Raw genomic sequence first — 12221 nt, 5'->3', positions numbered from 1 at the left:
TCTCGAGTTCTTCGCACCTTTTTGGATCTCTTATATATATATATATATATATATATATATATATATATATATATATATATATATATATATTGTGTGTGTGAGATATCTGTGTGTATTGCTAATAAGTTTGTATTTTATAAAAGTTTCTATCAATAGTATTTATATATATATATATATATATATATATATATATATATATATATATATATATATATATACATATATATATATATACAATATAACTAATATATATATTCTATATATATATATATATATATATGATATATACATACATATATATATACATATATATATATATATATATATATAAATATATATATTATTACATACAATTTTTCAGAATGCCATCGACAGTATACATTTTAATAAAAAAAAACTTACTATCCTTCCTCTGCAATGATATCGACATGAATAAGGCATGAATGAAGCCATAAAGCAAATAACCTTTGAAAAAAAAAAATTAAAAAAACTGAAATAACGTCACCATTGCAGACTGCAGCCGAGGGATGGCGGAAGAAGCCGAACTCAGCAGCGCCATCTCGGAACCAGATGTATCGTCGTCGCTTCTCAAGAAGGAGCGAGTGATCAGGTGTCCTTCCATACTCCTTGTGGGCAAGTGCCTGATTCGCGAAACGGGGAACGCCGCCACTTTGAATAGGCTAAGGTGGGAGTGTCCTCTCTCTCTTTTTTTTTTTTTTTTTTTTTCTTTGCAAGTGCATTTAGAGCAGGGAAATGTTTTAAGTGATTTACTTGTTTTTAGTCTTTATTTCTGTAGCATTCGTTTATTATTGTTTTTTTGGGGGTGTTTCTGATAATGACAAAATAAATAGTGATAATAGTAATACTAAAATAGTAATATTATTTTTTTTGCTTTTTTTTTTTCCCCTCTATCACAGTCCTCCAATTTGACTGGGTGGTATTTATAGTGTGGGGTTCCGTGTTGCATCCTGCCTCCTTAGGAGTCCATCACTTTTCTTACTATGTGCGCCGTTTCTAGGATCACACTCTTCTGCACGAGTCCTGGAGCTACTTCAGCCTCTAGTTTTTCTAGATTCCTTTTCAGGGATCTTGGGATCGTGTCTAGTGTTCCTATGATTATGGGTACAATTTCCACTGGCATATCCCATATCCTTCTTATTTCTATTTTCAGATCTTGATACTTATCCGTTTTTTCTCTCTCTTTCTCTTCAACTCTGGTGTCCCATGGTATTGCGACATCAATGAGTGATACTTTCTTCTTGATTTTGCCAATCAACGTCACGTCTGGTCTATTTGCACGTATCACCCTACCTGTTCTGATACCATAGTCCATATTATTATTATTATTATTATTATTATTATTATTATTATTATTATTATTATTATTATTATTATTATTATTATTATTATTATCATTATTATTTAACTCGTCGCTCTTGACACACTGTAATCAGTGACTTCTGACTTTTCAAGGTCACACGTGGAGAGCGGAGGTTACGACTGCGTCATGATTGACCCGGAAGACCCCAGCAAACATGAAGTGACCCAAGAGAGTCTCCGTGACCTCATTCAAGGTCGAAACGTGGTGTCAGCCGTAGGCCTACACCTGTACCGCAGCGCTTCCATCTTGCTTGCTTGTAAGGTAGGCCAGTTTTGGAATACGTTTTATACTGTACCTCCTTTCATATTCTCTTTGTTCTAATTGATTCATAGTGCAATTGCGAGGTCTACATCCCGTTGTTACACCTTTCAGACCTTTGTACTGCCCGTTTTCGATTCCAAGCTGGATGACCTCATAGTTTCCAGTGCTAAATTGCATTCTGTTCTATTCTGTAATTATATGTACGTAAACAGTACACAATCATATGATTATTTTCGTTCAGATTATCTTAAGAGAGTTAAGTTTGTAATTCGCTTTGAAACAATAAACTAATTATCTATGTTGCATAATTTTTAATCATTTTCCCCTACATAGTCTCAAACTACATTTTTTACTCATATACATAACTGTGGCTTTTCAATTCATAAACTAATTAGTTCGTATATGGTCAAATCTTTTGCTATTGTCTTATGAAGATAATTTTCAAAGTGACTGATATTTGATATTTATAGTGACCCAAGATCTTTTTGTCGACATTTGAGGTGTCTGGTTGACGTTTTGAGAATATTATAACTTCATAGATAGTTCGGAGAATATTATAACTTCATAGAAAGTTCGGAGAATATTATAACTAAATAGATAGTTCGTTGTAATAATTTTTTCATCTTTAATCTGTCCTTATGTAAAATAGATAGTGAAAAGATTAATAATGATTTTACATTAATATCTCTATCACATTGGACTCGTGTTCTTTACGAAATAAAATCACATTGGCAATTGTCAAACAAATTTGTATTGAAAACAGAGGCATATGAAAACCGTGTTTCCAAAACCAGATACTACATTTTGGAGAGTTATTCTTAAATCACAAAAATCATTGCAGTGCTAAGAAATTCACTGAGTCGTGGTTGAACTGTGTTATGATAAAAATCCCCGATTGTGTAAATCAATTGTATTATTTGTAAAAGATAAACGCACATACTTCCGAACAGCCGAAAGAAATTCTGCTCTAGAATTTATATTATATAATAATTCATTTATATAATTATGGAGTTTTAAGTCATTGTAGTAATGTAAGTCGTAGCCTTTCTCATATCAATCTTCCATTAATTTTCAGTGAGTGAAAAGTTTTTTTTTTTTCTAACCTCAGGAAATGGTGGTATCCTATAAGTCAAAAGCTTAATTTTCTACCCCCAGGAACTGGGCGTACCTTACATCTGCTACTTCGGCGGGACAGACATGAACGAAGGGGTGAAATCGCCCGAAAAGCGTGAGATTATGACGGAGGTGGTCTTCGGGGCTCGCCATCTCATCGCCTTCACCGAAGCCATGAAGGAGATCGCTCTCGAAGTGTGGGTGGGTATTCGTGTAATGGAGATGGCTACAGTGTTGCAGTGTGGCTTAGTAATCCTGTAGGAGAAATGGCTACACTGATATTTAGTGATTTTGTAGGAGAGATGGCTACACTTCTAGTAATTTTGTAGGAGAGATGGCTACACTGTTAGTTAGAGATTTTGTAGGAGAGATGGCCACACTGTTAGTGATTTTGTAGGACGGATTGCTACATTGTTAGTTAGTGATTTTGTAGGAGAGATGTCTACACTTAGAAATTATGTAGGAGAGATGGCTACCCTGTTGAGGTGTGGGTATAGCTATTCGTATAGCAGAAATGACAACATTGCTTAAGTGTGGGTTGTAAGTTTCATGTTTAACAGCTGTTGTTTTTTACGAATTCCTACTGAATATTTAGTAAAACCTACAACGCATCAAAGTGGAGGTTATTTAATTTTCGAAGAGACCATCTTCCCACCTCAGATTAATCTGATAAGGGGGGAGATGACCCTTTTCGAAAGATAAATAGATTTTATTAACGTGCTCTGTGACTTTTGTTAAATCTATTTTACAGGGGGAATGTGCATTTTATAATGTTGGTAAACATGATTCTATAAAGATTGACCACGTAGTTGCGAGGCGAGGGTCGTTCCTTTATTTGGATTGGCACAATTTTGAGAGACGTTGCTTCCAGGTTGAAATGTTGACAGTAGGGAATTCTTTGCTGGTTTATCGTTACGTATTTTTGAAGGTAGAGACTGCCTTCCATGATTGAATGTGTTCATGATTGACTTTTCCTGAATTGCTGGCACTACACATTCAGTACTTGTTTAAATAAAGACAGTTCTTCTGTGGTGGGGAGAAGGATCCAAGTATGCATCTGATGTGCTTGCCTGTGAGTGGGAATTATATCTCGGAATCTGATCTGTTGCCCTTGTGGTTAAAGGTATGTGTTGAAGAGATGATTCTTACGGTGAAGCTGTCGTCACTATTGTTGCTGGAATTATTCACTTGTGAATGTGTGGGCTAAGTATTTGTGGGATAGAAACAAGCATTCTGTTAAAGAACATATCACCTCCCATTTAAGGTGTGAGTAGATATTTGTGAAGTAATTGTTCACCCATACAGTTACGTTCATGTTAAGTCAGTAAGTGATTGGCAGAAAACAGATTTGGTTTCTGTGGCATCAAATTTTCATGTTCTCAGATTTGATCGCTATTGCTGCATAAAAATATTCTATGTTCATTATCTGAAGATTGTTCGTAAGAACTCGGTTATCTCGAATATTTGTTGCAACAATGAATAATGGTGAGGATCAATTCTTGTATTTTCAAACAATTCACTATGATTACTCTGGTCTTATGTCTAATTACAAATCGACTAAGGTAAATTTGGAACTATTGATTATAACTACTGAATATTATACGTTTTTATTTTTAAATTAAAACTTACAAGCAACTTAAGTGCCAAATGACCCCATTAGGTTCGTTCATTTATATCCCATATTTCAGCCATTCCTGAAAGGCGACGCCATCAGAGTCGTCCCCCAGGCCATCACGGTGAATCCCAACACCGAGTTCGACTTCAAACTGTACATCAGTTCTCTCAGCTCCCATAAAAATGAAGATGACGACGACCCAGTAGATAGCGAAGCGTCGAAGCGCCCCGAGAACAACAATAGTTACTCCTATAATGAGCCCATAGAAGACGAACAGGAATCCGAGAGAAAACAAGAAATTGATGGTAGACTCTTACAAAAAGACGAGTCCGTCGAATCTTTGCCTTCTAGTACCGCGTCTCGTTGCCCCTCCTGCAAGTCCTTTCGATCCTTCAGGATGGAAGACTTTCGAAAGCCGCTGCCACAGAAGTACTGTCCTCTGGTCGTTCTCGTCGCTGGGCTGAGGCCGGTGAAGGTGAGTTAGAATCTCTCTAGTTGTGGTTGAATTCAGGTCTAAACCTGGCGGCTTCTTGTACAGTCCTAATAAGAGTTGTATAACGATCACGTAATCAGAAACTAAACATCAATAAAAATTCTCTCTCTCTCTCTCTCTCTCTCTCTCTCTCTCTCTCTCTCTCTCTCTCTCTCTCTCTCTCTCTCTCTCTTCCTTGAATCCTTACCTATCAAACAAGTTTGGTTATATTTTAACTAGTTGTCATCAACAACTCTGGCAATCGACAATTACACACGCACTCTCGCACTCTCTCGTCTTGAATCGTTAATCATTAAACAAATTGAATGGTTAGTTGTCAACAGTTTTTTACATAGCATCATTTTTATATTTTTTCCCAGTCTTTGCTAATTTTGCATAGCACGACTTAACTATTTCTTCTTAGTCTTTGCAGTTTTCGTACTTATCTCATACTTATCCTTCGCACTTTTAGACATTAAGGTAAGGTCGATTTATATCATATTTTTTATTCATCTATTTTTTTCACAGTTTATATCTCGTTCGTCAATAGATCATGATCCGCTCCAGGTAGGCAGATTTCTGTTCTCTAGAGTGCTTGCTTCTATTAGGTATGTTTTGAATTTTGTATCTGTCTATTTGTCCATCGGTCGACCACACAGTATAGAAGTGGGTGTATATAATACTTTAATTCCCGAAGGGCTAGTACTAAACACGGTATCCCAAGATACCAAATAAATGCAATTATAAAGCATGATAGCATTTAGTCTTGAGTTAGCCATGATGCATTACTCTATCACTCTACAGGCATCGATTGTAACAATTATTATACCATTGCAATCTGTAAACTCACTGTTTCAGTAGCTTGTCACAAAGAAACAAAAGAACGCTGTTATCATTTATTAACACAAAACTTCAAAATTATAAACCCCAGTTCCTCAAAGAACTGAAAAAGGTGGCAGTTAGAAGATGAAATAGACTGTGATTCTTATTCTTCCACCGCCAGTGCGCCTCATACAGTGCAATTTAGGCATTCTTACTAAAGGGTGTTTTCAGCGTCCTAATTTTCAGCCTTTTACTTTATCTCCATTCCCCCTTTCTTTCACCATTTTCGTTGTCCAGCCTCTCGAACTATTTTTTCTCGGTGTAAGTGTGAGTTCTCTCCCAATTTGATCTCTATTCGTGTATGTCCAACCACTCTAACTCCAGTACCCCAGTGTTTGGCTTTGTGGGCTAAATTCCATAATTCATTTTGTAAATAATTTTCAGGGGGTTTTTTTTACGGTTTTCTTTTTTTCTTTTTAATAGGCAGATGATAAATCACGTCAAAAAGATTCAGATACAGTGTTTAGCAAAAAAAAAAAAAAATACTATCTTCTCAAGCCTCATTATAACCCATTATAGCTTACGCCAAACACTGTAAGGTATGTTACGACATTCTCTTGTTGTCATTACAAAGGAACAGCCCAAATTTGGAGAAATAGTAGTAATAATAGCTTGCCTGATGAAGACAAACAAATTTCCATAACTAATCCTGACCATGAGAGAGAGGAGAGAGAGAGAGAGAGAGAGAGAGAGAGAGTTCAAGCAACGGAGGTTGTCCAGTACATTTAGAAAGTGCATTTTTTATGAAAATAAAATCTAGAGTTCCTTAAAAGTATTTATCTAAGCTCTTGGAGACTGTACCTTAAAAGGTTATAGGTATGAGAGTCAGGACAAGCTAATGAGAGAGAGAGAGAGAGAGAGAGAGAGAGAGAGAGAGAGAGAGAGACTTCAAGTACAAAATAATTAACACCACAAACCGACCGGATGTTTATCGCGAAAGACCAAATCCTGACAAACAAAGACTCGAGGTAATTCTGATAATGAATTATGTTACGAAAGTATGCTACGTGCACTTACCACAATTATGCTACGCGTTCTGAATAAAATGGTTGGAAATTATAAATATGTATATTTACTCATCCACCAGGTAAGACAAAGATACATATGCATATTACACGAAAGCGCTTCATAATCGTCTTTTGTTTCATAATCGAGTTTTTGACTTTTATGGAAATGTAGCTTTCGATTTAAGTTCACCCAAAATTGTTTCAAATTTATTTCATACGATTTCGTGTTTTGCAAAATTACCATTTCTTGAGGTCTAAAGATAGCATTGTTTGTAATACACGAGTTTCTTTCTCAATAAAGTACATCTCTTTGAACTCTTATGTAAGCATTGTTGCCAACATGTTTCAAACACGAGATTCTCTTTCGTAGGAAAATATATCTCCTTGGAATATAGACATGACATTGGCTCCAACATGTTTCAAACACGAAATTCTCTTTTTTATAGTGAAATCAATCTTGGAATCTAGTTATGTCATTGTCTCCAATGTGTTTTAAACACGAAATTCTCTTTCTTAGGAAAATATATCTCCTTGGAATCTAGACATGACATTGTCTTCAACATGTCCCAAACACGAAAGTCTCTTTAATAGCAGAATACATCTTGGAATCTAGATATGTCATTGTCTCCAACATGTTCCAAACACGAAATTCTCTTTCTTGGGAAAATACATCTCCTTGGAATCTAGACATGACATTGTCTCCAACATGTTTCAGACACGAAATTCTCTTTCTTTCTGTGAAATAAATCTCGGAATCTAGATATGCCGTTGTTTCATCCATGTGTTGAACGTGATTTTGTTGTTTCGACAGGACGTCCTGTACGTGGCAGACTGCTGGAGTCAGTGGCGGCAGGACAGAGGAGGCGAAGGATGTCTCCTAATTATCGGTCCAGTTTAGATGCTCATTATGCCAAGGACGTCAAAACGCGTGTTTCTAGGTCAGTGATGTTCGTTTATTTTTAAAGGCCTTGCGTCACTATGACATTCCTATCAAATATACAAAGTTGTTTGAAGTTATCCTTGAACGAAGCGGATAAAGACTTAATGTTGCTGGAGGGTTTTGTGTAGTGGATTTGCTGCCAAAAAAAAAAAATTGGGGGTACTGCAAGGGGATGTTATTACACCTTTGCTGTTTGATATAATGGTTTAAAAGGAAGAAATTGAAGTTTTGTGGGAAATAATATGACAAAGAAGTACGTATGTATGTACATATATTTATCTTTTATATATATATATATATATATATATATATATATATTATAATATTATAGACAGACAAATACTATATATATATATATATATATATATGTATATATACAATACCAACATACAAAATACATACATACAGATAATATGATATATAATACATACAAATACATATACATACATACATACATATATATGAATACTTATCACATCACCGTGATTCATATAAATCATTCGAGCTTCAAATGTCCTTTAATATCTAATTCGCTCTACCTCAGAACTGATATATTTTCATATATATACCGAAGGGGAATTTGTAGTTGATAATAATTTCGTCCCCCCATGGGATCGAACCACCGTCCAGTGGACGGGAAACGAAATCAGAAACGGACAGTGACGCTATCGAGTCGGCCAGCAGAGTGCCTATAAGTTTATATCGATTTTGACCATTACAAATCACCGTCGATCTCGGTGTTTTTCGTAATTAGAATCGATATGAAACCCCCTCAACCATGCTAGCCGATTCGAGCGTTTGACCAATGTAGCCTTGTTATGAATACTTATCACATCACCGTGATTCATATAAATCATTCGAACAACAAATGTCCTTTAATATCTAATTCGCTCTACCTCGGAATTGATATATTTTCATATATGTACCGAAGGGGAACTTTTACTTGGTAATAATTTCGTCTCCCCAATTGGAATTATATACGTATATATATATATATATATATATATATATATATATTATATATATATATATAACTTCAATTGGGTCTGATTTTAACACAGTTTCGACCGAGTTGATGCAGCATTTCTCAAATAGACAGAAACTCCCAGACCCAATTGGCGTCGAAAACAGAGGAATACAGCGTGAAATGCCTCTTGTCAGTAAGCTGGAAAGATCGCCAGCATTAGTCACTGCCGTAAAGGAATGTGGCACTGAAATTCCAAATGCTCCAGTGACTTCATGAAACATTTTAAATTTCCTTCGGTGATTGTACTGTTATTAGTATGGATATTTATAATTAAGTATAGGAGTAGCATCATTATTGATAGAAATCATCTTTCTCTTCGTCTGCGTTAACCTCAAGGAAGAATTTAGTAAATTTTTTGAACTCGTATTTCCTGCTTAGTTGGCGAAAAAGGCTTAAGTAAAGGATATGGTCGTCAGAGTTCATGGTAAAGGGCATCATCAATCCTTAAGGGCATATCCTTGACAGGAACTATATTTGAATTGATTTCGGAATTCTGTTTAGTAAGTTCATGCTAACATTATCTATGAATTTACCCTTTTCTCTCCGACTGTATATTAAACTTTTATTTTTATTTTTCAGGTTACACGGTGTGCTCGTAGCCGATAAGGTGGACCCCTCCAATTGTCAGGAAATCATGCGCAACGCGACGGCCATAATTAACACTTCGATATCCGAGGGCATGTCGGCAGCCATATTGGAAGCCATGGCGTTAGGTATGTGAACCCCGTGGCCGTGTGTGTTTATGTCAGTTTAGGTATTCATATTAAAAGCCTTTCCGTTAGGCATTTTTTTTTTCTTCTTCTTTTTACTTATTTTGTGGTGTTGTCGGGAAAGCAGATATTGTTAGCCTATTTATAAAAAGAGAAAATTAATTATGTGATTATACGACTCTCTATACACTGGGGCAGTTCCTTACACATCAACAGACGATCATCTGCGCCTGTGTATTTAAAAGAGAAGACTCTGGAAACTTAGAGAACGATAGGGCACCTCTCTCTCTCTCTCTCTCTCTCTCTCTCTCTCTCTCTCTCTCTCTCTCTCTCTCTCTCTCTCATATTCTTACTGGGTTAATTAATATAGTAGGGATCCTTGTATCTTAGTACTCTTGCAAATAGGGTTCCGTTCATTACATTAATTATCAATGAATTTTTTCCGAAGACTGAAGAAACTAAAGAAAATAAGATATGAATCAGAGCAGATATTATATATATATATATATATATATATATATATATATATATATATATATATATATCATATATATATATATATATATATATATATATATTATATATATAGCTTAAAAAATCACAGTAGATGCACATGACTTCATTAAGTAAGCGAATACCACAGGAAAATGATAGTCAGAAATCCAAGCGCTTTCGTCTTTACTAAGACATTGTCAAGGAACGAATGTAATACAATTGGAGAGAAAGTTATCAGGTAAACAACAGATCAAAAATACCAGATGGTTAATTGTCAAAAGGGTAAAAGTTAAGAAGATACTTCGGGGTTATCGGATATCACACGGTCACAAACCAAATCATAGATTTATCCCTAACAGAAACTACCAATTATCCGTAGCTACAGTTCAAAACATGTAAAAACTGAATATTAATTTTGTTGCTTATAGTATTTATCTAAAACTTTTTTCATTATGAAGGCATCTAGTTTAAATAAACTAAGACTTAAATTTAGAACATTTCCATTATTTGACTTGATGAAACAAGATTCAATGATATTCCTTTCTGTGTCATTACATAGGATTAAGGCTCTTGCTTGACTCCAGTTAATAGGATGATCTAAATCTCTCATATGTACGAATAATGCATTCGATATTTGCCCAGCTCTCACAGAATACTGATGCTGTTTGAGACGTTGTGAAAGAGATTTACCGGTCTGTCCGTAATAGACTTTACCACACTTTTTGCAAGGAATTTCATATATGCAGCCTGGAAGATCTTTAGGAGAATTTTGATTATTAAACTCTTGACATTAATATTACTGAAAACAATATTTATGTTAAAAAGCTTTAAAATTCTAGGAATATCCAAAAACATTTCATCATAGGGTAATTTTAAAATGTTATGCTTACTAAATTCAAATTTGTCATTGGTTAAATAAAATATTTTTCTAGCTCTTTTCCATGCCACATCTACAAAAGTCCTTGGGTATTTAAGTTTCAATGCAATATCATAAATAGTTTTAATTTCAGCGTCAATAAACTGCGGGCTACAGACACGTAAAGCCCTTGGGTACATCCCAGAAAAAAACAGAGAATTTAACATTTTCATGGTGATTGGAGTAGTAATGAACAAAAGAGGCAATGTTAGTTGATTTCCGAAAGACTGAAAAGGTGAAATTTCTATCATTTCTATGGACAGTTACATCAAGAAAATTCAAATTACATTTCTTTCTTCCTCTACAGTAAATTTTATAGAAGGGACTAAATTATTGAGATTATTAAGGAATACCTGGAGATTTTCATGAACTGGCCAAATACAGAAGATATCATCCACATATCTAAACCAAATAACTTTTTGGGGCAAAATTCTTGGTAAGAGTTTTGTCTCAAAAAATTCCATGTAAATATTGCTAAGGACAGGAGATAAGGGATTACCCATAGCCATGCCAAACTTTTGTACAAAAAATTCCCCATTAAAACAAAATTTTCAATCTTTGATACATAACCTTATGAGACTAATGAGGTTTGCAACACTTAAGGGAATATCATGACGTTCTAATTCATCCTCCAAATATTCAAGTAAATCATCTACAGGCACTTTTGTAAATAAAGAGAACATCAAAACTAACCATATTAAAATCAAAATTCAAATTTAAACTATTCAATTTGTTTATAAAATCAACATTGTTTTTAACATTCGTGTTAGAAATGTTTCCTACCAAAGGTGTAAGAATTTTTACAAGCCATTTAGATAAATTATACGTAACTGAGCCTACTGAACTAATGATTGGTCTCATAGGGTTATTGATTTTGTGTGTCTTGACTAAACCATACATATAAGGTAGGGAGGCGCATGGCGGTGTAAACTGTTGAATTAGATGGTCCAAGCCCTTCAGAATGGATTTAATTTGTTTATTAAAATGGGAGTTCACTGTCTTTGTAGGGTCGGATCTCGGTAGTAAAGACGAAAGCGCTTGGATTTCTGACTATCATTTTCCTGTGGCATTCGCTTATATATATATATATATATATATATATATATATATATATGTGTGTGTGTGTGTGTGTGTGTGTGTGTGTGTGTGCGTGCGTGTGTGTGCGTGTGTGTGTGTGTAAATGTAATAATCACAATGCCCTCTTAACTTCTCAAATTCATTGCTCATGTTTGGAAACGCTTGTCACTGCAAAGCCTCGAGATCCAACTTCAAAGAAATATGAAAGAAATCGTGGAGTCAGGTAGCGAGAAACGAATCCGCGGTACCATATAATGTAGATATGTACATACATATGTATATATGTGTTTGTGTGTGTACATATATGCAACAGAAATTTGTAACG

The 12221-nt window shown here is 34.9% G+C and overlaps 1 protein-coding gene across 1 annotated transcript in view; it reads left to right on the top strand.

The window, feature by feature from the left end:
• Positions 1 to 516: 516 nt before the first annotated feature.
• The window catches only part of LOC135209155 (glycosyltransferase 1 domain-containing protein 1-like), a 25692-nt gene continuing 13987 nt past the window's right edge, over positions 517 to 12221 (top strand). Inside the window, 7 exon segments of the mRNA XM_064241816.1 lie at positions 517 to 685; positions 1474 to 1642; positions 2798 to 2956; positions 4444 to 4845; positions 7543 to 7621; positions 7624 to 7669; positions 9278 to 9411. Coding sequence (XP_064097886.1) covers positions 528 to 685; positions 1474 to 1642; positions 2798 to 2956; positions 4444 to 4845; positions 7543 to 7621; positions 7624 to 7669; positions 9278 to 9411 — 1147 coding nt within the window. The 5' untranslated portion in view covers positions 517 to 527.

The sequence above is a fragment of the Macrobrachium nipponense genome, chromosome 37 (assembly GCF_015104395.2).
Source record: "Macrobrachium nipponense isolate FS-2020 chromosome 37, ASM1510439v2, whole genome shotgun sequence".
NCBI classification, from domain to species: domain Eukaryota; kingdom Metazoa; phylum Arthropoda; class Malacostraca; order Decapoda; family Palaemonidae; genus Macrobrachium; species Macrobrachium nipponense.
Note: the sequence above shows the minus strand (reverse complement) of the source record. Positions and strands in the feature narration are given on the sequence as shown.